Source organism: Ictidomys tridecemlineatus, chromosome 7 (assembly GCF_052094955.1).
Source record: "Ictidomys tridecemlineatus isolate mIctTri1 chromosome 7, mIctTri1.hap1, whole genome shotgun sequence".
NCBI classification, from domain to species: Eukaryota; Metazoa; Chordata; class Mammalia; order Rodentia; family Sciuridae; genus Ictidomys; species Ictidomys tridecemlineatus.
In genome coordinates this window covers 192,422,711-192,443,721 of record NC_135483.1, presented here as the reverse complement: position 1 = coordinate 192,443,721, position 21,011 = coordinate 192,422,711, and the positions used below count along the sequence as shown (strand labels likewise).

The 21,011-nt window shown below is 53.5% G+C and overlaps 1 protein-coding gene across 1 annotated transcript in view; it reads right to left on the bottom strand.

Annotated features, from left to right (window-relative positions):
* Inpp5d (inositol polyphosphate-5-phosphatase D) overlaps positions 1-21,011 on the bottom strand; it is a 107,784-nt gene that overhangs the window by 51,691 nt on the left and 35,082 nt on the right. Inside the window, exons 3-5 of the mRNA XM_013359104.4 lie at positions 8,484-8,634; positions 5,886-6,054; positions 1,218-1,358 (exon numbers count right to left, since the gene is read on the bottom strand). Coding sequence (XP_013214558.2) covers positions 1,218-1,358; positions 5,886-6,054; positions 8,484-8,634 — 461 coding nt within the window. The remainder of the gene's footprint in view (positions 1-1,217; positions 1,359-5,885; positions 6,055-8,483; positions 8,635-21,011) is intronic.

Sequence of the window (21,011 nt, the reverse complement as noted above, 5' to 3'; positions counted from 1 at the left end):
CCAGGAACTAAGGAGAGAAGCTTGACACTGCTGTAATGAAACAAAAGAGCACGATGCAGGATCGCTCATCCACAGAAAGGACAATCGTCCCCAACCGAAATGCTGACCTTTCGCTTGTGACAGGTTTGTTTGGGCTCCTTGTGACTTGGGTGTGTGTACCAGGGATTGAACCCAGGGGCACTTTACCACTCAGCCACATCCCCTGCCCTTTTTCTGTTAGGGTCAGGGTTTGCCTACATCGCTGAGGCTAGCCTTGAGCTTTTCATCCTCCTGCTCAGCGCCCCGGGTTGTCTGGGTGGCTGGCCTGCACCACCACTCCCATCCTCCTGGACACTTCCTACAGATCACCCCGAGCTGTAGCCTTTTAAGCTATTCTTTGCTAATTCATCTGATGACACATCGGCCTTACTTTTGCACTTCTAGCAATTAAAATGGGATTGAACTTGAGGTTCAGTTTAAGGTTAATAAAATAAAAAGTGTAAAATCAAGAGAATCTTTACAAAATCAGAATTTTTACCATTGGTTGTTTAATGGATTTAATGTTGGAAAATCGAACTTTTTAGTGAATCAGTTCACTTTGAAAAACAGCCATCACTGGAAATTTTGGGCTGTCACCACCAACCCAGAAGATAAGCTGGTACCCTTAGGTGCCTGTCAATGTGCTGGCTTCTGTAGGAGGAATGGGGCCAAAAGCTGAAGGCTGGATTCTGACCAAGTCGCCTCTGTCTCTCCCACTTCCAGAGCTACCGACTTCAAATGAACGTGGTCTTGTTTTTTTGTTTTTGTTTTTGGCCCCGGGGATTGAACTGAAGGGTGCTTAACCCCTGAGCCACATCCCCAGCCCTTTTAATTTTTTAATTTGAGACAGGGATCCACTAAGTTGCTTAGTGGCTTGCTAAATTGCTGAGGCTGGCCTCAAACTTGAGATCCTCCTGCCTCAGCCTCCTGAGTTGCTGGGATTATAGGTGTGCCCCACCACGCCCGTCTCAAACTCTAGTTTAAAAACAAGACAGGCTGAGGCTGCTCCTCAGTGGTGGAGCATTTGCTCAGGTTCCATCCCAGCACCAGGAAACACACACACACACACACACACACACACACACACACACACACATTATAGCTCAGATTCTATGAAAACAACCACAAAGCTCACACTGGGACAGCCCCACCCTGCAGGCTCCCCCCAGGGCATCTTCTGCCTCAGGGGCTGCCGTTACCCGTAGAGCTCCTTGCAGAGCAGCGAGGTCAGTTTCTTCAGGTGGGGGAGGCTGCTGGAGCCCGTCTTCACGAAGTCAGAGTCCAGGGTGAGCTGAGTGCTCAGATAGTCTTGGATAGCTTTCAGATGCTCTTCGGGAAGCCTGGAGAGGAAAAAACGAAATAGAAGCAATCACAGCAAGGACCACGAAGAGCGGAGGTTCCTTGGTCCCAGGCTGAGACGTGGCCCTGGCGGAGAATGTGTGCAAACCTGTGCAAAGGCCCCTTGGCCTCACTGCAGAGGAGGCCCAGGTAAGAGGAGGCAAAGGGGTCCAGCAAGAGCAGGTATCTGTCTTGAGGCTTGGGAAGTAGCTGTCCTTTAAAAAGAAGACAGGCGGGGTATATCCTGCAATCTCCCCGCCTCTCTACTCACAGGGCAAGAGTCGGAGGGCTGGAGGTCGGACATGGCGAGGGGCCGGGTCTGGCACGCACGCTGGAGAGCTTGGAGTTACCCCATGCTCCTGGAGAAGTCTGGGTGATGACAGGGCTGGGCATGTAGGTGGCAGAAAGGCTGTCCAGGTGTCCTGGCTCTGCTCTCCCTTGTAGGGTCCCAGTTTCTTCAGTTTAAAAAGTGCACGGGGACTGGGCACAGGGGTGCACTCCTGTAATCCCAGCAATTTGGGAAGCCGAGGCAGGAGGATCACAAATTCAAAGCCAGCCTCAGCAATTAACAATAAAAAGGGCTGGAAATGGGGTTCGGTGGATTCAATCTTTAGTACCTGCCTCCCACAAAAAAAGTGAATGGGATGGGCACAGTGGCACAGGCCAATAATCCCAGAGATTAGGGAAGCTGAGTCAGGAGAATTGCAGATTTGAGGCCAGCCTCAGCAACCTAGTGAGACCCTGTCTCAAAATAAAAAAATAAAAAGGACTGGAGATGTCAGAAAAAGAAGACATGGCACAAAGATATAGATTATGTTTATCCAAAAAGGTTAATTTTGCTTGGAGATATCGTAGTAATTAACCTGTTACCTATGACCTAACCGATGAGATCTGATTGATTTGCACAAAAGAGCCCAGATAGTCCTGTAACTGAGAGTCATCTAAAGGCCGTCCTCCGTGTAAAAAGGAACTCGGCCACCAAAGTAGATGAGTTCTGAAGCAGACGCAGCATCTGAGTTCTAAGGCTTAAAGTGAGGGCTGGCGGAGGGCACCCTGCTGCCTCTCCCCGTCCCTCTGTCCCTCCCATGATTCCTTGCTCTGTCCCATCTCCATACCTGAGTTGGCTGAGAAACAAACCCAGGCAGAGACCCCTCCCCTGCCCCACCCTGCTTCTCTGCTCCTGCAGGGAGACCAAGGGGGCGACCTGGGCACACGTGTGCAAGTGTCCTGAAGGACCATGGCCCAGCAGGTGCCCTCAGCCCACTCCCCACCCCAAGGCCTTCCTGACGGCTGGGCCTCACGCCCTGCTTGGCCGGGCAGAACCCCTGCACCTGCACCCGCTCCCATCAGTAGGAGTCAAGCGGAGTGGGGAGTGTGGAGGGCACCTGGGGGCGTCCCTGAACTCCAAGGAGTTCACTGCATTTAGCATCTTGACACGGGAAAATAGAAACCCCAGGAACAAGACAACAGGGTCTCCATGGAACTTTGAATAGTCATTTAGACGTGTGCATTGGGAAAATCATGACCCGTTATCAACCGTTAAAACTCTGACTATTCATCTCTTTGGCAAATAGCACAGGAACTCAAGGATCATGCACCAGATGCCATGGTGTGGGCCTAGACAAGAGCCCGCGGGTGGGTCCAGGAGGGAGGAAGGACAGCAGGCATCTTAGCGGCCAGTGCTGGTATTGTACCCCCAGGTGCTTCCTTTGTGTTTTGCCAAATCAGAGGGCAGGGGTGCAGCTCTGGCAGCTTCGTTTGGGAGTGGGGGTAGCTTTTCTCACAGAGAACAACAACAACAAAACGCTTTTGAGTAACTAATTCACAGGAGACAGGGTACACTGACTCATTAATTCATCCAACATATGGGCCACAGGCTAGACCACAGGCTAGGCCCGGGGGCATAAGGGGCCCTTGTGTAGCTTCCTTCCTGTTACAGCCCTCCCCAGGCCTGTGTGAAGAGGCAGAGCCTCTGAAGTGTAAGTCATGACACCTTTCAGGAGGTACCTTCATCTCCTTCCGGCCCCAGACCTGTAACGAGGCTGGAGAACCACCATTATCCAGCCGGGAGGGGAGGTGCGGGCCTCACCGTTGGAGAGGCTGTGGGAACCAGCCAGCAGGAGCTGGGGCAGTCCCTTGGGACCAGGTGCCATTCACACTCTGGACCATACCACGGAGCAATGTCATAGACACAGCACTTCATTTCTCCACCACAAAGGAAGGAGTGCTGGGACCGCCTGCACTGCCCGCACCACACCTGTCTAGCGCTCTGACCCGTTCACGGTGCCGTGGAAGGCGGCCCGCTCCATGCGCCCCACAGCAGGAGACAGCTGTCTAGCAGGTCCAGGCTGGGTACGGGCAGGTCCCCTGCTGGGGAACCCGACACCCCAGGGTAGTAGAGGTGTTTATGGTAGGAGAAGATGCCATGGTGGTTTCTGGAAGTCTCATGGGGGACTCAGAGCACAGGCCTCCAGAGTTCTGGGGTGTGTCTGCAGTAGGGAACCCACTCCTTGCTCACCAGAGCCTGGGGAGTCAGGCATCTGGCCATGGATACCACACCGCCAGAGCTGCCCCATCCGCTGGCACCCTCAGGTCCACTGTTGGGAGAGTAAGCTCAACAGTGACCTGTTCTAAGATGGCAGTGGGACGTCAGGGAGGCAGGCACCCCAGACCCTCAGCAGGTCCACGTCTGCTGCACCAGAGTCCTGCTTATGAGGTCATCTTATGCTGTGAGCTCAGGACAGTCCTTCATGCCCAGCAAACAAGGCCTCAGACGAGGGGACAACGCCCAGGAGCTGGAGGTCTGAGAGCTGAGGGAGGGTTTTCCAGGCAGAGAGAACAGCACCCTGAACCCCCTGTGGTGGGGTTGAGTTTGGCCGGCTGGTGACAAGAATGAGGAACCCCTTCCATTTCCCTTCCCTTCCTCTCCCCGACCTCCATCCTCCTGTGCTCAGGGGAGCAGGGATGGCTGGACAAGTCCAGGGCTCTCTTGGCCCTGGTCCCTGCTGGGTGGGCCTGGGAAGCACCGGGAGGAAGGCGAGAGGGCAAGAGGGATGAGGCAGGAGCCAGGTCTGGCTGCTGAGGCCCTGGCATTTGGGATCCCACGACAACACCCCGCTCTCCCCGCTGATTCCTGCAGATCTCTCCGTGTAAACCTCCTGGGAGCTCCCAGTTTAAAGGAGCTCAGGAGCCTGCGGTGTCCTTTTAGGTGCAGAGGACCCCATCCTGGAACTCAGGGACAGGGTGGTCACAGGTAGAATGTGAGCCTCAGGAAGAGCAGGGATCCTCCGCAGACTGCATGGGAATGCAGGGCGGGGTCAGGGCTCCCTCAGCCCCGAGTGGCCAGCTCCTCCCACGTGTGGCCCCGAGCGTCCACTCAGCCCCTGGAGATGACCAACTACTTCAGCCAGACCCGAGGCTCAAGTCGACAGCCTCAAGAGCAGCAAGCGTCCAAGGCAGGGAGCTGCCGTCTTGGTGTCTGCACTTGATTCCAACCCGGGGGCAGACTCACATACCCCCGACCCACACAGCCAGGATCATGGCATCCCCTGTTTCTAGCTCTGGGTGCCCATTCCCTCTCCAGGCTCTTTTATGAATGTCACCACTTTGTCCTGTGCCCCCTAATGGGGCAATAATTCTGTGGTGCCCTCCTGGGGCCTGAAGGGTATCCCTGTGTGGCATGAGAGCAGGGACAGTCACTCTGGGCCCTGGAGCAAACCTTTCTGAGACTCAGGTGCGCTCTGTGGAAGGGATTGTTGTGAGAATCCGTGGAATGAGCAGGTGTGCCTCCTGGGTGACTGGCACTTGGGATGGCTTTAAGAACGCTGGCAGTTGTGGGTGGTGGGCTGCTGCCTGCCGGGAGGATAGCAATGACCTCCTAATGATACAAGTGACTTTGCGTTCACCAAGGGAATGACTCGGGCTCCTTAGAGGATCCAACATTGAACAACATAAAAACATTCCAAAACTTTTAAAGTAAGCAACGAGCTGGAAGATAGATGTTTTACCAGCCTCAGGATGATGGAGAAAGGGCTATTACATAAGGCGGTCCTAAAACTTGATGACAAAAACAGTAAGATCTTGATAGAAAAGCAGGCAAAGAACAAGAGTCTTGAGGGAGAAATAATCTTGTCTAAAAACATAAAAATTGGTTCTTGGCCAGGCATGGCCGTGCACGTCTGTAATCCCAGCGGCTCAGGAGGCTGAGGTGGGAGGATCGTGAGTTCAAAGCCAGCCTCAGCAAAAGCAAGGCACTAAGCAACTCAGTGAGATCCTGTCTCTAAATAAAATACAAAACAGGGCTGGGGAGGTGGCTCAGTGGTTGAGTGCCCCTGAGTTCAATCCCTGGTACTCCACCCTCCCCCCCAAAAATTGTTTTTTGGCCTTGCTATTAATGAATCATATGCACACAGACGTGGATGGCCAGAGAGAGGTCATCATTCCAGGACTGACATGCTCCCCAGAGCCCCAGCTGAGTGCTGGATGCACCACAACTGGCCTCCGAAGGGCCCTGCCAGGTGGACACTCACCCGCTGGTGTCCATGCTCTGCAGCCGCTGGAACAGCGTCTCGGAGAGGCTGGGCCGGCTGACCTCGGCGGCTCTGGGATTCTCAGCTGCTGGAGGAAGCTCCTTGGCCTCACAGGGCCCAGACAGAGGGATGTTTCTTGGTGGCAATTCGGGTGGAGACATGACGCTTTCTACCCAAGAGAAGAGCAATGTCATTGGTGAGGACGCTGTGCACGCAGACCCGCCCCCATACCTCACCACAGCCCTGTGAGGTCTGGGCCATCGAGTAGCAGGTCCCCGCCTGTGCCCCATGGCTCTTCCGCCTCCTCACTTCCTCAGACTCCCTCACCAGACAGAGCTTCCTGCAGCAGACTTGGCTTTCATGATCTTTGGGCCAGGCCTCGTGCAATTGTCTGTCCCACTGTGAACTCAGCCAGCACCTGCCAGGTGCAGGGGGCAGGTGGCCTGCAGGACTGCTGGCTGGGACACACCAAACCAGGGAGGTTAGCAGCACAGAACCTCCTTAGAGGGGCTGGGCAAGTGCCTTGGGCCAGGCAGAGGACAGTCCCCAGAATGAGGCCAGAGCACAAGATGGACCCAGGATGGGGAGGCAGTCAGGCCCCACCGACCGCTCCTCTCTCTCCCCTGACCCCTCTCTCTGCACTTTCCTTTCTGCCCTCCCTCCTCTCTTTCCCCGGACCCTTGCAGATGCATTGAGAAAGTGACAGGGTGCCCTCGCTCAGACCTGAAAAGCTGAAGCAATCGCTTGGAGTTGGCCCAAGAGCAGAGACTCTTGCCCACCTTCTGTAGCATCCCCTTTCTTCACGGACCACAAACACACAAAGGTCATTGAGTCCCCCCGGGCCCAGGAGCCTGGTCAAGCACCGTCCTACTCCTAATGGCCACCTCCACCCTCCAGCCGCAGCACTGCAGAGGGACACTCTCCTTAATGGGTGGCACTTCATTTCCTGTCCCTCTGGAGTTCTGAAGGTGCCTGTGCGTCTGTTTTGAGCACTGGGGACTGCCCTGAGCCAGGTGGGACCCCGTGGGCTGGGTGCACACTGCTCTCGTCCCATCCGCCGGTGCGTGGCCTCGACTGGGGAAGTGAAGCCAGGGTCATGGGACTGGGCTTCTCTTTCCAGCCCTCACAGGAAGCGTATCAGGTCTTTGTCCAGACAGCATCCTAGAGGACCACAGGGGGGTGGGTGGCCCGTGGGAAGTGAGATGGTGGCATATAGAGGGCACTCTGCAGGACAGCCTCCCAGAGGTCAAGGCCGTGCTCTGGCCTTGGGACCCTGGTGGCCATGGACTCTGACTGCCGAAGATGGACCTTGCTTATCCCCAAAGGCACCTCTTCCTTGGACCAGGGTGGGGGAGAGGGACATGGCCTGCCTGGGTCCCCTTCAGCCTCCGTGGAGTTGTGGTCCTTTAGGAAAGGCCTTGCCTGGCCCCTGCTGTCCCTAGCAAGGCCCCCAAGGTGGCTCTGCAGCCCATGAGCTGTGCCCCTACTAAGAGGGGGGTCTCCAGGTGGTGGGAAGAAAAGCAGGCATGGAGACCCACGAGCCAGCCCCTAGGAGAGGGACAGAAAGGGCGGCCAGCTTGAGCCGACGGCAGCCAACAGGGACAGGCACAGGTCAGGCCAGGGACGTCAGCGATTCTGGTCTAATCACTCCCTCAGGGAAAAGCTAACTAGCTAAAGGGCTCAGGTGGGTGACTCCTGGTCTCTTTTTAGGAAATGCACGTTAGGGAAGAGAGAAAGCCTGCCCCACAGTGAGCTGACTTCCTGACAGACTTGGTTTCCGTGGGACTTGCCCTGTTGGCTTTGTCCCCACGCCATGCAGGGGGCAGCCCTGAGGCTCACCTGCTTTTAGGGACCTGTCTCTGTTTTTTTGTTTTCCTACAGGTTTTAAGTGCTGTCCTCCCGCCCTCCGCACACTTTTGATGATGTAAATAAATATCTTTATTTTCCTTCCAGTTTGGTGCCAGGATCGCCCTTCCTCATGGTGAAATTATGATGATGAAAATGGTGGTAGCTGCATTTACTGAGTGCTTGCTGTGTACCGGGCTCTGAACACTACTTTCATCGACTCATTTGGTCCCTGTGACGCTCTGAGAGGTATATACAGCACTATTTTTAACTGACTCTCCTTTTTCTTGTTGTTGTTCTTTTGTTTTTCTGGTCCTAGAGATTCAACTTAAGGGCCCTCAATCCCTGACCTACACTCCAAGCCTTTTCTAAGTTTTTTAAATTTGAGGCAGGTCTCTCTGAGTTGCTGAGGCGGCCTTAAAGTTGTTATTATCCTCCTGCCTCAGCCCCTGAATCACTGTGGTCACCGGTGTGTGGTACCATGCCCAGACTTTGCTGTCTCTATGACAAGAAACTGGAGGTTCAGAGAGGGTAAGTAACTTACCTAGGGCCGCAGAGCTGATGAGCTGGGGAGGAATTCCACTCCACGTCTGCCTGACTCCAGAGCCTGTGTGCCTGGCCTGTCCCTAACCATCAGGCCACACTCTCTCCTTCTCATATGGGACACTCTAATCTACAGCCCTTGTGGGGCCTGGAGGGCAGCATCCCGAGGGCACCTCCCAGCCTCTGGCCGTCCTGCCCACCCCTTCCTACCCGTGTCCTCCTCCGGGTCGTCGACGGCGTCCTCCTCCTCCAGGGGCACTGGGTACTGCAGGTGCGTCACCAGGCCCATGTTCTCCTTCCTGTAGAACTCGATGAGCTGGTCCAGCTTGGTGAAGAGCCTCATGGGGACGCCTTCCGATGCCTGAGCCAGAACCCCCAGAGAGAGGCCCATGCTCAGGGACCAGAATGTCACCCAACCACAAAGGCCACCTGCAGCGGAGACCCGCGAGGCCAAGGGAGTGACTGCGATCCAGAAAAAGCCTCAGACTCCTACGCGCACGCCCTCGCCTCCCGTGACCCGGCGCTCTCAAGGCCCTTGCAAGGGCCGCCCAGGGTCCTCTTAAAGGGCTTTCTTTCTTTCAGTCTCAGCTTTTATTTTTAAAAGTATTTTGCTCTCCAAGTAGGACATTTTCACTCTGGCAAAATTAGAAAACTCAGGCTTTCTTACACAAAAGAAAGTGCCTATAACCCCACAAGCCTAAGAGATTTACTTTCCATAGTTCACAATGTATTTTTCTAGAGCGTGTGTGTATGTGTGTGTGTATGTGTGCGTGTTTGTGTGTGTGTATGTGTGCGTGTTTGTGTGTGTTCATTCCCCCACAGAGACGATTTAAAGATTTTTTTTTAATTAAAAAAAAAGTTTTTTTTTTAAATTTCCGTTTCTTTTTGGTGTTGAGGATTGAGCTCAGGACGTTGTATGTACAAAATTCATGATTCACCACTGAGCTACACCCCCAGCACCAAAGGTCATTTTTTAAAAAATATTTTTATTAGTTGTTGGTGGACTTTATTTACTTGTTTTTCTGTGGTGCTGAGAGTTAAACCCAGTGCCTCACACCTGCCAGGCAAGCACTGTACCACCAAGCACAACCCCAGCCCCCCGACAGGTCATTTTTTTAAAATTTAGTTTTTAATGTTGTGTGGTGCTGGGGATCAAGCCCAGGGCCTTGCACATGCTACACTAGTGCTCTACCACTGAGTTACATCCTCAGCCACAGGTGTGTATGTGTGTGTTTGTTAATTTATTTTTTCATACCAAGGATCAAAGCCAGGGTCTCCTGCGTGCTGGGCTGGTGCTCTACCACTGAGTTACGTCTCCAGGTCTTTTTATTTATATTTATTTGTTTTGATATTGGAGATTGAACCCAGAGGCACTTCACCACTGAGCTCCGTCCCTCGCTTTTTTGTTTTATTTTCAGATGGGATCTCACAAAGTTCCTAGGCTGGCCTTGAACTTGCACCTCCTGCCTCAGCCTCCTGAGTTGCTGGGATTACAGGCTTGCACCACTGTGCCTGGCTTTAACAATGACTTTCATGTCCACTTTGGGTTTTGGATTTGGAGCTCAGGGGCCCACTGCTCCCGTCGGGGTGGTCAGCTACCTTCTTGCTGAGGAGGATGAGACCCACCACTTGTAGAACACGAGCCACTGGGGAAATAGATCTGGTGAGAAAGTCCACCTGGTGGGTGAGCAGGCTGGATCTCGACCCACCCACCTCCAGGTCAGATCCCTGCTGCTGCCAGCGAGGAGAGGCTGACTTGGAGGCGGGGCAGTGGGCTGGCCTGAAGGTCTTCGGATCACAGGTGAGCGGGATAGACTCAGACACCCAGCACCACAGCAGGTGTCTGGGAAGCACTCAGACACCTCCCTGAGCTCCCGCGTGGTCCAGTCCTAGTTGTGTGAGGATGCACTTTCCTTCCATGGGAGGACGCTGCTGTCATTCGCACGGGACCTGGTCATCCATCTACCAGTCCTGCCTCTCCACCTCTGCTTGTCTCCGCTCTCTGGTTGTCTGTCTGTCTCTCTCAAAGTGTGCCTGCATGCACGTATGCACTGCACCCCGGTGTAGTGTGTGGATGTGTGTGGATGTGTGTGTGGATGTGTGTGTGTGTGTGTGTGGGTGTGTGGATGTGAGTGGGTGTGTGTGGGTGTGTATGGGTGTGTGTGGGTGTGTGTGGATGTGTGTGGGTGTGTGTGGGTGTGTGTGGATGTGTTTGTGGGTGTGTGTGGATGTGTGTGGGTGTGTGTGGATGTGTGTGGGTGTGTGTGGATGTGTGTGGGTGTGTGTGGGTGTGTGTGGATGTGTTTGTGGGTGTGTGTGGATGTGAGTGGGTGTGTGTGGGTGTGTATGGGTGTGTGTGGGTGTGTGTGGATGTGTATGGGTGTGTGGGGGGGTGTGTGTAGATGTGCATGGATGTGTTTGTGGGAGTGTGTAGATGTGTGTGGGTGTGTGTGGATGTGTGTGGGTGTGTGTGGGTGTGTGTGGATGTGTGTGGGTGTGTGTGGGTGTGTGTGGATGTGTTTGTGGGTGTGTGTGGGTGTGGGTGTGTGTGGGTGTGTGTGGGTGTGTGTGGGTGTGTGTGGGTGTGTGTGGATGTGTTTGTGGGAGTGTGTAGATGTGTGTGGGTGTGTGTGGATGTGTGTGGGTGTGTGTGGATGTGTGTGGGTGTGTGTGGATGTGTTTGTGGGTGTGTGTGGGTGTGTGTGGGTGTGTGTGGGTGTGTGTGGATGTGTGTGTTTGCCTTACATGGCTATTCATGATTTATAGAGTTTAACAAAGGGCCTATTTATTCTTTCAGTCAACCCCCTCGGTTTCACAGAACCCTACTCTGAGTAATCACTTTCGGTCACTGTTAAACTGGGACATTGGAGCCGGCTGCCTTTCTATAAAGTAACTTAAAAACCAAACCATGAGCCGAAAAACAATTGGACGCGATGCCAGATCTAGGGTGACACGCCATTAGGTGTGCGGAAAAGGGATGTGATGATGCCAGGAGAGCCCGCGAGGAAGGCCCCTGTGAGTCTGGGAACAGACGCTGAGCTGGAGAGGCACCAGGAGCAGCGTCTGAGAGCAAGTGGGGTTTAGGAATTTAAGAGGCACCGACTAAGGCGATAGTTTACGCGCCACTAAAAACCATAACTTGAACTATGCTACACTATTGATCGTCGACACTCGATTTCAGAGATGGGAAATGTGAAAAGAAATAAACAACCTAAAATCGATGAGTGCGTTGTGTACCAACACAGCAGAGGGGCCCTGGGAGCTGGGGAGGGGCTGGCGGCCAGCACAGAGCTCCGAGTGGTGTTGACTGCTTACGGCTGGGCCCGGGAGGCCAGGGAGCAGCCGGAAGGGAGAGAATGCTGGGCTGAGCAGCCTCTGGGTGGGCTGCTGGGGAGGGAGGCCTCCCCCACCTCCCATTGCTCCCCAGGGGTGTGTCACCCCATTCCTGTGTTGGAACCTAATACCACACTCATATGTTAATGGTATTTGAAGATCGGAGATAATTAGAATTCAAAGCAGTCATGAAAATGAGGCTTCCATGCTGGCACTGATGGCTTTATAAGGAGAGAGAGCATGCTTGCTCTAACCCTGTGCCATATTATCATGCAGTAAATAAAACCCTCACCTGATGTCAGAATCTGTGCTTGGGTTCCTGGTCTGCAGAACCATTCAGCAAATCAACCTCTGTATTTTATAAGTTACCCAGCCTGTGGTATTCAGTTATAGCAACAGAAAACAGATTAAGGCAGAAGAAAGTGCTAGGAAGAACATGTGGTCCTTCTACAGGGAGCAGATTCTCAAGTGGCAAATCCCACCTGAGGGAAGACTCGCTTTCCATGCAAAAGTGGGCCAGCAGGAAGCAGCCTGTCCCCTCCAGCAGCAGATGGGTGCCAAGGAAATAATGAAGGCAGGGGCTCCATCCAGGCCAGAGGGAGGGGCTCCTTGGAGATGTATTCAGAACCAAGTCTTTGCCAGGCACAAAGATTTGAGCTAGCAGAGACTCCTGGCAAAATCTATGTTTGAAGCACATTTTAGGAACAGGAAAAGAGCAGCCCAGAGTCAAGGTAGGAATCCTAAAGGCTGAGCTGGCTGAGACAGGGCAGGGTGGAGTGTGGTCTAGACAGTGGGAGCCTGCATGCGTCCAGGGCAGGAAGGAAGGAGCAGTCCACCCAAGGCATGCCATTCTTTTTTTTTTTTTTTTTTTTTAAGAGAGAGAGACAGAGAGAATTTTTTTATATATATATATATATATATATATATATATATATTTTGTTTGTTTGTTTGTTTTGTTTTGTTTTGTTTTGTTTTTAGTTTTAGGCGGACACAACATCTTTATTTGTATCTGGTGCTGAGGATCGAACCCAGCGCCGCACACATGCCAGGCGAGCATGCTACCGCTTGAGCCACATCCCCAGCCCAAGGCATGTCATTCTTAAGCCAGGCCTGAAAGACCTGTGTTGAGGCAGAGCAGCCAACAGGACGGGGCAGTGTGGCCAGTGAGGAGCTGGGTCTGTTGGGAGGGCAGCCATCCCGGGTGCAGCCTGACAACCTCCAGAACCAGGAATTGGGAGAGGGGCTTCCAGATGGCAGTGTCTTGGCCATGAGTCAGCAGGAACAGTGGCATCTTGCAGAGATGGGCCTGGGGATTCCCACCCATGGCAGGTCCATGGCAGGTCACATCCGTGTCCACCTGCCTGTGAGCACCCCTCACCCCACCCGCCCTGCAGGGCCAGGTCTGCTTACAATCCTCAGATCCTGCCACCGGGCCTGGCCATCAGAGGTGCTCGGTGACTGGCGGTTTCACTGATTTATCACACCAGGGGCAGGGGAAGGATGAGGACGGAGGTCAGGGGGATCTTCAGTGGGTCTGGGACTGGGGATGCAGAGAAACAGAAGGGACAGAGGAGCCGGAGAGCACCCCCCTCCCCGCCGCCCCACATCAGCCCAAAGCGGTGCTTTCCAACTATTTTAAAATGTAAAATGTGAACAAGAAGGTGGTCATGTGTATTAGTCAGAGTCCTGGCAGGAAGCAAGTGTCTCCTTAAATTGGGAATGTCAGGAATACCAATAAGGGTGGAGGAACACTGTAAGAGGACGTGTACCACCCGAGCTGGTGGCAGAAGGGAGCCTTTCCCCCTAGGGAGACCCAGGGGACAGACAGGAGGAGGATGCAGAAGCCGGGCCCTCTGCGGGAGGGAACCACAGGACCTCACAGGTTGGGAGCCAGGCAGTAGGTCCTCCTCCCCTCCCAGACAGTCACCTGGTTGGGACTTCTACTGGCCAAACTCAGTGGGAAGCCAGGGAACGGAGAGCAGAGGAGCCAACAAGCCTGGAGGCAAATTCAAGATGCTCAGCACACCAAGTTCAAGGTCACAAGGCACCCAGGGAACCGTGGGGAAAACCACACCTGTGTGTGGGCAAGGAACAGGGGGCTCAGACCAGGAGGCATACTTCCCCACAGGGAGGGTGGCCCCGGACTCTCAACGGTCCAGGTTGCCAGACTTTGTTCCTCATTTTGCAGTGACAGCCTTCCTGAAAAGATGTATCAAGTCATTCTGAAACAGAGAAGGAACCCCAGAAGCCTGTGGCAGCCGTGTGCTGCTAACGTGATTCCCAAACTTGTGCAGCTGCGCCCCAGGGTGATGCCCACAGTCAGCAGAATTTCTGCTCTCCCTCCAGTGACTCTCCCACTTATTAGGGACAAATTTCGCCTCTTTGTAGCGGATAACTAGAGCATTTAACAGACAGCTTGATTTTGAAAAAACAAAGAGCAGCATTTCCTATTTTAAATCAGCTCGTTAACTAGAACATCCCAGCCCAGCAGACCTCCCTTCCGGCCTCACTCAATCAACAGAATGGATGTGAGTTTCTATTCAGAGCCAAAACTTACACAGACACAAACGAGGTAGGGGTGAGTGCTGACTGTGAAATAAGATGCTGATCTCTTCTGCCTCCCACCAAAATCTCCAAGTCTAGGGAAAGTTCCTGGCAATTTCCAGAAAGATCTTTTCTACAAGGTTTCTGCAGTCCGCAACCCAAGGAGCCCAGCTTAGCGTCCACAGCACCTTCTGCCTCGGGTGATGTTTCCATGTCTGCCTCTCCCACAAGCTTGCAAGTCCTTAAAGGAAAGGGACCCTGTTTGGCTCAGCCTTGCAGACCCACGGCTCCTAGAAGAGGCTGGTTGGAAATGACAGGCCCGCCACGATTTCGAGACACACACACATTCCATGAAATGGAACACAGTTGAAAAGAGGTGGATTGTGAGCTGAGCCTTGTCCTAGAGGTCCCTTCCCCCCTCCACTTGACACCTCAACTCCCCTGGGGAGCAACACCCCCAGGGAAAGTACAAAGCCAGGAAAGAGGAGCTTTCTACCGGAAGAGAAGGGCATCGAAGGGCATCGGGTCTTTAAAACAAAGGACAGCTTTATACACAGCTGGAGACCCAGGGCTGTGCACTCAGGCAGGAGCATTACCAGGTTGGATTCTGGAGCGGACTCTCCGACACCTCCAGCAGGAGAGGGACGGTCAGGAAGGCCAAGGCCGGCAGGCCAGGTTCTCAGGGGTAATTTTAACTTCAGCACTGTCTGCTGTCTCTCTCTAAATGCAGAACTGAAATAGGACAGGCCCAGGGAGGAAGCCTGCGCCCAGAGCAGGAACTGTGGGGCTACGGGAAGCCCCTGCCCGAGGTCCTGCCAGCCTTCATTTTAAATTAAAAAGCATGTCCAATCACTGGAAATCTTACAAATGATGGGAGAGTATTAGGAACTGGGAAAAGCAAAACAAAACCCCAGCTATTAACCTGCTACACAAAGCAAAAGCACTTGTTTCAGGCTCAGTGAGAAAGAAAGCCAGGAGACAGGTTTGTTTTTGTACCCAGGAGCACTCTACTACTGAGCTACCTCCTCAGCCCTTTTTTATTTTTTGAGACAGGATCTCACCAAGTTGCTGAGGCTGGCCTCAAACTTGTGATCCTCCTGTGTCAGCCTCCAGAGTCGCTGGAATCACAGCCGTGTGCCACCTGCCTGGCAGTACCCAGGTCTTAAGCAGGGTCATGAAAACACCATTTGGCTGCTGTAAAGAGGGCTGTGAGGTGGCTGCTGTCGCTATTCCTATTTCCTGGTGAGGAGAGTCCCCTTCTGTGGAGGTTGGGAAGTTGGAGGTGACGGGAGAGGCCCTGGATTGAGGACAGGCCCTGGGGTCCACCACTGCAGCCCACACAGGTGAGAGGGCATCTGGGCTGGGTGACGGGGAGGGCAGTGGGGAATTTGCCCGTCCCGGCCAAGTCTCTGGGCTCTGGCCAAAGAACTGTCTGCAGCGGCTCCGAGGCTGCTGAGGCCCAGCCTTCACAGGCAGGGCCGGACACCAGCTGTCCTGTTGCCACCTTGTGCGATCTCACTGTGAGGGGACCACCCTTCACAGGTCCTGCCTGTGCCTCCGCCGTCTCTGCCAGTGCTCAAAATGTCATCCCTTATTTCCCTCTGCCCTCAGGACCCTTCTCAGATGCCTCTTCGTCCAAATCTTTTCCTAAGATTTGCAGAAGCCAAGGCGGTTGAAGAAAGGGGAAGGAGAGAGAGAGAGAGAGAGAGAGAGAGAGAGAGAGAGAATGAATATGAATTGATCAGGGGTCTTTGGGGCCTGGCAGAGTTTGCATTCTGTTCTGAGGGCGATTTGGCAGGCCACTGGAGGTGTTTCAGAGCTGATGTGTGTTGTGACACCATCAGGTTGACATTTTAAAAGTGGCGCTTTGGCTGGGGTGGGGCGGGGGGGGGGCAGGGTGGAGGCTGTGATCCTGCGGCCTCACTTTGGTGCTTGAATGAGGGAGCTGCAGGGGGCAGGAAGGAAAGAGGGGTGGGGTGGAGCTGGAGCCACAGCAGCTGGACCCCTTACTAACCCACCCAGGAGGGGACAGTCACCAGAGGGAGGCAGCAAGGGGCATGCCCACATCTCTGGCTTCAGTAACTTGGTTGGTATCAATGCCAAGGAGATGGGAAAGATGGGCAGGTGGCAGACCGGGCACTAGGTTAGGGAGGCCGCTTCAGACCCAGAAGTCCCTCTTCAGTCACGTGGCCTAGAAGGGACCCCTGAAGGAACCCCCTCAAAAGACAGCTCTTCTTCTCCCCGCCCCCGCGGCCCCCCCCCCCCCCCCCCCCCCGCCTTCTCCTCTTTCTTTCGAACATTTTAACTGATTCTTTCCTTTGGAGTGGCTCAGCCCAGGAGGCGCTCGGGCCACAGAAAGACGCAGAACTAGCAGGACTGAGGGTGCAGCCGGGATCAGGAAGTGGCCCTTGGAGTGGTCAGGCCAGGGGGCCAGCACAGACTGGTTACATGCCAGGAAATGAGACGACAGTCCACTCCGTGGAGAAGAATGAGAGACAGTTTTCTCTCTGGCAGAGCATGGAGCTAAAAATACGGGAAGGAGGAAGGCCGAATGAACTGGAGTCTTTAATGTGTAGGTGAACAGGTGTGGGTGTGAGTGTGTGTGCATGCACGCACGCGTTTCCTGGCTCTGTTTGCTGAAAGGGCCTAGAAGCAATGTCACTCCGGTAACATGCAGCACACCCAGGGCCCAGGTCTTGATTGCTAAACACCAATTCCCCATGAAAAAGGAACCAGAGCTCCTGGGAGAAATGGATGATCCAAGCAGCCCTAGAATCCAGGACCCATAGAGAATCCCAGAACGGGAGCTTGGAACACCTGTTGTTCAGAAAATAAGGAAACGCCCCCCAACCGATGATGATTTGTCAAAAGGAGACAGGAGCCGGGAGCCAGCTGAAAGGAGAGGCGAAAGGAGCAGCTAGCACAACTTGAACATCCAAATGAATAACAAAAGTGGTTACAACCCATTGAATGAAATAAGGCTTCCTGAGTCTATTTTGACGGAACTAAATGGGAAGGGAGAGCTCTTCCCGGCAGAGCAATGCCAATTAATAACTGTCAAGGGAATGACAGAAACAGAAAGTCACCATTTGGCAACCCTCGTAGTAATCATTGATTCAAGCAAGAGTCATCAGGAGATGCTAGCACTAGCGGGGGGAGAATTTGAGGAGGAAAGAGATATGCAGAGAGCCTCAGAGAATCTTCCCACGAAAGTTAGAAATTTTATGTTTTCATTAAAAAAATTTTCGTGTGTGGTGCTGGGGATTGAACCAGGCCCTGTGCATGCCAGGCAAGTGCTCTACTGCTAAGCCACACTGCCCAGTCCAGTTAGGAATTTTAAGGAGAAAAATGCCTGTTGTGACTTTACAGAGAGGAAACCTGCAGTCACCACTGTAATCACTCCATGTTAATTTCATCATAAGAGGACAGAGTGACATCATGCACCTCCTGAGCTGGGCACATGGGTCACAGCATCACACCTGGGGTCCTGCCAAAAATACAAGACCTGGACCAGCCGTGGAATCTCCTGAAACGCCCAAATCCAGAGGAAGTTACATGATCATAGCCCGTTCTCTCTAAAATGCCAAGGTGAGGAAAGAAGGAAAGACAAGGAACTGTGCTCAGCTCAGGGGCGCTCAAGGGATGTGACAGCTTCACGAAACATATGCTTCTGGATTGGACATTGGTCCAGAAGAAGGGAAATCCATATATAATTTACATAAATAGGTAAATGATATATTTATATAGTGCTGGTAAGACTTAATTAGAGAAATTTGAGCAGAGCCTAAGGATTAGATGATACATTTACTTTTTTAGATGATGTATTTTATCAATGTTAATTTTCTATTTTTTGTGGGGGGCACTGGGGATTGAACTCAGGGGCACTCGGTCACTGAGCCACACCCTCAGCCCTATTTTGTATTTTATTTAGGGACAGGGTCTCATTGAGTTGCGTAGCACCTTGCTTTTGCTGGGGCTGGCTTTGAATTCACGATTCTCCTGCCTCAGCCTCCTGAGCCATTGGGATTAAAAGGCATGCACCACCATACCCGGCTGAATTCCTAATTTTGATGGCTGAAAATGGTTATGTAGCAGAGAGTCCTTATCATTTAGGAATAATGAGTATTGTCAGGAATTTATTCTCTATAATTCAGAAAAATAATAATGATGAGAGATAAATTCATTGTATGTTAAATATATTCATTGAGGAAAGTGAGTGAAGGATAATTGGGAATTCTTTGTATCATTCCTGAAAAAGTCTAAGTCAAATTATTTTCAAGAAGTCAAAAAAAAAAAAAAAAAAGATGATCAGGCTGAATATGGTCTGTGTCTTAATCCAAATGGTGACTTCATGTAAGCACTCTTTTTGAACTAGATACCATAATAGAAAGGTTTCTTAGAACCAGTTTATGTAACCTAACTTAGCTAATTAGCATGCACGTGCATGGGCACACACATACACACACACACACACATACCCCTACGCACACACCTACGCACACTGCACACCATGGGGTGGTGGGAAGGGGCTTAAAAGAGATCTTGTCTAAAAGTGTATTATATATATATATATATTTTAATCGTACAAAACCATTCTAGGTCTGTATACTTTTAGAAGTTTCTGGACACAATCTGCAGGTATCTTGGAAACACATGCAGTGCTCAGATAACCATGTAATGCTAATGTTCCAAGAGCGTAAAAGATAATCCCGGAGAGTCTAGAGTGGGACACGAGGCCTGTTCTCTAGGCTGGGCGCGGTGGGGATGGGTGGCCTCCTCATCAGCGCAGGTGTTGGGCTGTGGAGACTGAAGGTGCACTGGGCCTGACAGAGCGCGGCCCCCTCACATTCCATGGGTCCATGAGGCAGGTCTTGTTTTAGGAGCCAGAGAGGAGGGAGGTCTGGCTGCGGGAGGATGGGCAGAGGAAGGAGAGCTTCTGTTCTCTCCCAGAATCTTTGAACTTGATTTAGTTTCTGGGATGAATGAGTGACCGCAGAAGACTGACGAGAGGGACCTCTGGGGAAGGACTGTGGGTCTCTGGGCACCGGCAGAAGTCCAGGGCTGGTTGGGAGGCCATCCCCTCTCTGCCATGCTGAACCTGGCCGGCTGGTGGACAGGTGGTGTCGGCAGCCTGGGCTGGGACAGGGGCCTTTGTGTGCCCTGGGGAAAGGTAAACATCTTCAGCTGGTCTTGCCTGTTGGACACCTGCACAGGGGGAGCTGACCAGGGAGGGCTGTGTCCTGTGCCCTGCCCAGAGGGTGTGTGGGGGCCTTTCAGGATCTCAGAACTATTCCAGGGAAGCTGCAGAAGGCCAATTTCAGGCAGCCAGGCTGCAGGGAATTTGAGCCTCCCTACGTCACTCGGGGGGCCTGGTTTGTGGGTCTGTGGAGGCTGGAGGGTGTGGGCCGTGACTGGCTTGTGGAGGGAGGGGACGGAGGCAGGTGGGGGCCTAGGGTTCTCTGGATCAGGGAGGGGCTCTTCTCACCTTGCCTCAGTTTTTGCTTTGGAGCAGTGACGGTCCCCTGTCAGACACTTGGGACAGAAGTTAGATTCATGGTGGCAGAGACTCCACAACAGTTTCCTGCGGTGTGTCCTGTGCCAGTGGCGGGCTGGGGGGTTCCTCTGAGCGGTCTCCTGGAACCTCCTTTGCTCTTCCAAGCTGAGGATCTCACTCCCCAAGCAGAGAAGGAGCGTCCAGTGAGGAAGGAGGAGGAGGAAGGTGGGCGTCGATTACCCACAGTGTGGGCAGGACCAGGTGGAGGACCCACACTATCCCAGTGACTCTGAGGCTGCACGTGGGCATGACAGCTCCACCTTACAGAGGTCTTAGAGGGCCCGGCAACTCGCCTGCATGGCCAGCAACACTGTCAGAAGAACCCCTCTCAGAGGGATGCTTTGAGATGAGGAGGAAGGTGGGTGGGGTGGGGTGGGCCTCGGCCTTTCTGGCTGGATGGAGAGAGCTCTCAGAGGAGGAGGGTACCAGATGCACGGGGAGCTGCCCGCTGGGAAGGGATACGGTGGCCAGATACCCTCTGGCAGATTCAAGCTTCTCACGCTTGGTGGGTGGGTTGGTGGTGTAGACCCTGGAGTCTGGGGGAATGCCATATTTGGGGGCTGGCAGGTCTAAACCCAATACAGTGGTGGGTGATGGAGGGGGCAGGGAGGTTGGCACCTGCTTCTCTGGGCATAGTCCTGTCTCCTCTGGCCCACCTCATCCATGGCAGGGTCCCCAAACCACAGGTCTGGGGCCTGGAAACCATGTCAGGATGATTCAGAGCAGCATATGTGCAGAAGGGACAGCTGCTCTGGAGAGGAGGCACAAAGTCTGACGGAAGGAGACTGAGTCTGATGCCAGCGCTACCCCAGTTCCACCCACTGGCCAAGCCAGCAGGACGTCACTGCTCCTACCTCAGACACCCTGCTCTCCCTCTGCCCCCTCGCAGGCACCAGGATGCCCGTAGGTGACTTCTGCCCAGGCCTGTGGCCTCCAAAGCTGGCACGGTGGGCTCCATCCTGCACCCAGCCAGCAGCTGGCTTTCTCTGCTGGACTCCAGCCGCCCTGTTGCTGGAGCTAGGTCCTTCAGCTTTTCTCCTGCCTGCTTTTGGAAAGGCTTTCTGGAACAACTTGGCACGAGCCTGCTCCCACCCAGAAAGCTTCTGCACTGCCTCTCAGTCCACCCCCGTCCCGGGTTCGCAGTGAAAGCCCCCATCTCTCTGACGTGCCCGGCAGCTCCCCACCTCCCAGGCTGAGCCCTCCCCCCACCTCCAGAGCTCAGAACCCTGCCAGCTGCAGCCTCCGCGGAGAAGCCTGGCGCCAGGTCGCCTCAGACGCGGGCATTCACCAGGGCTTGTTCAGCTTCT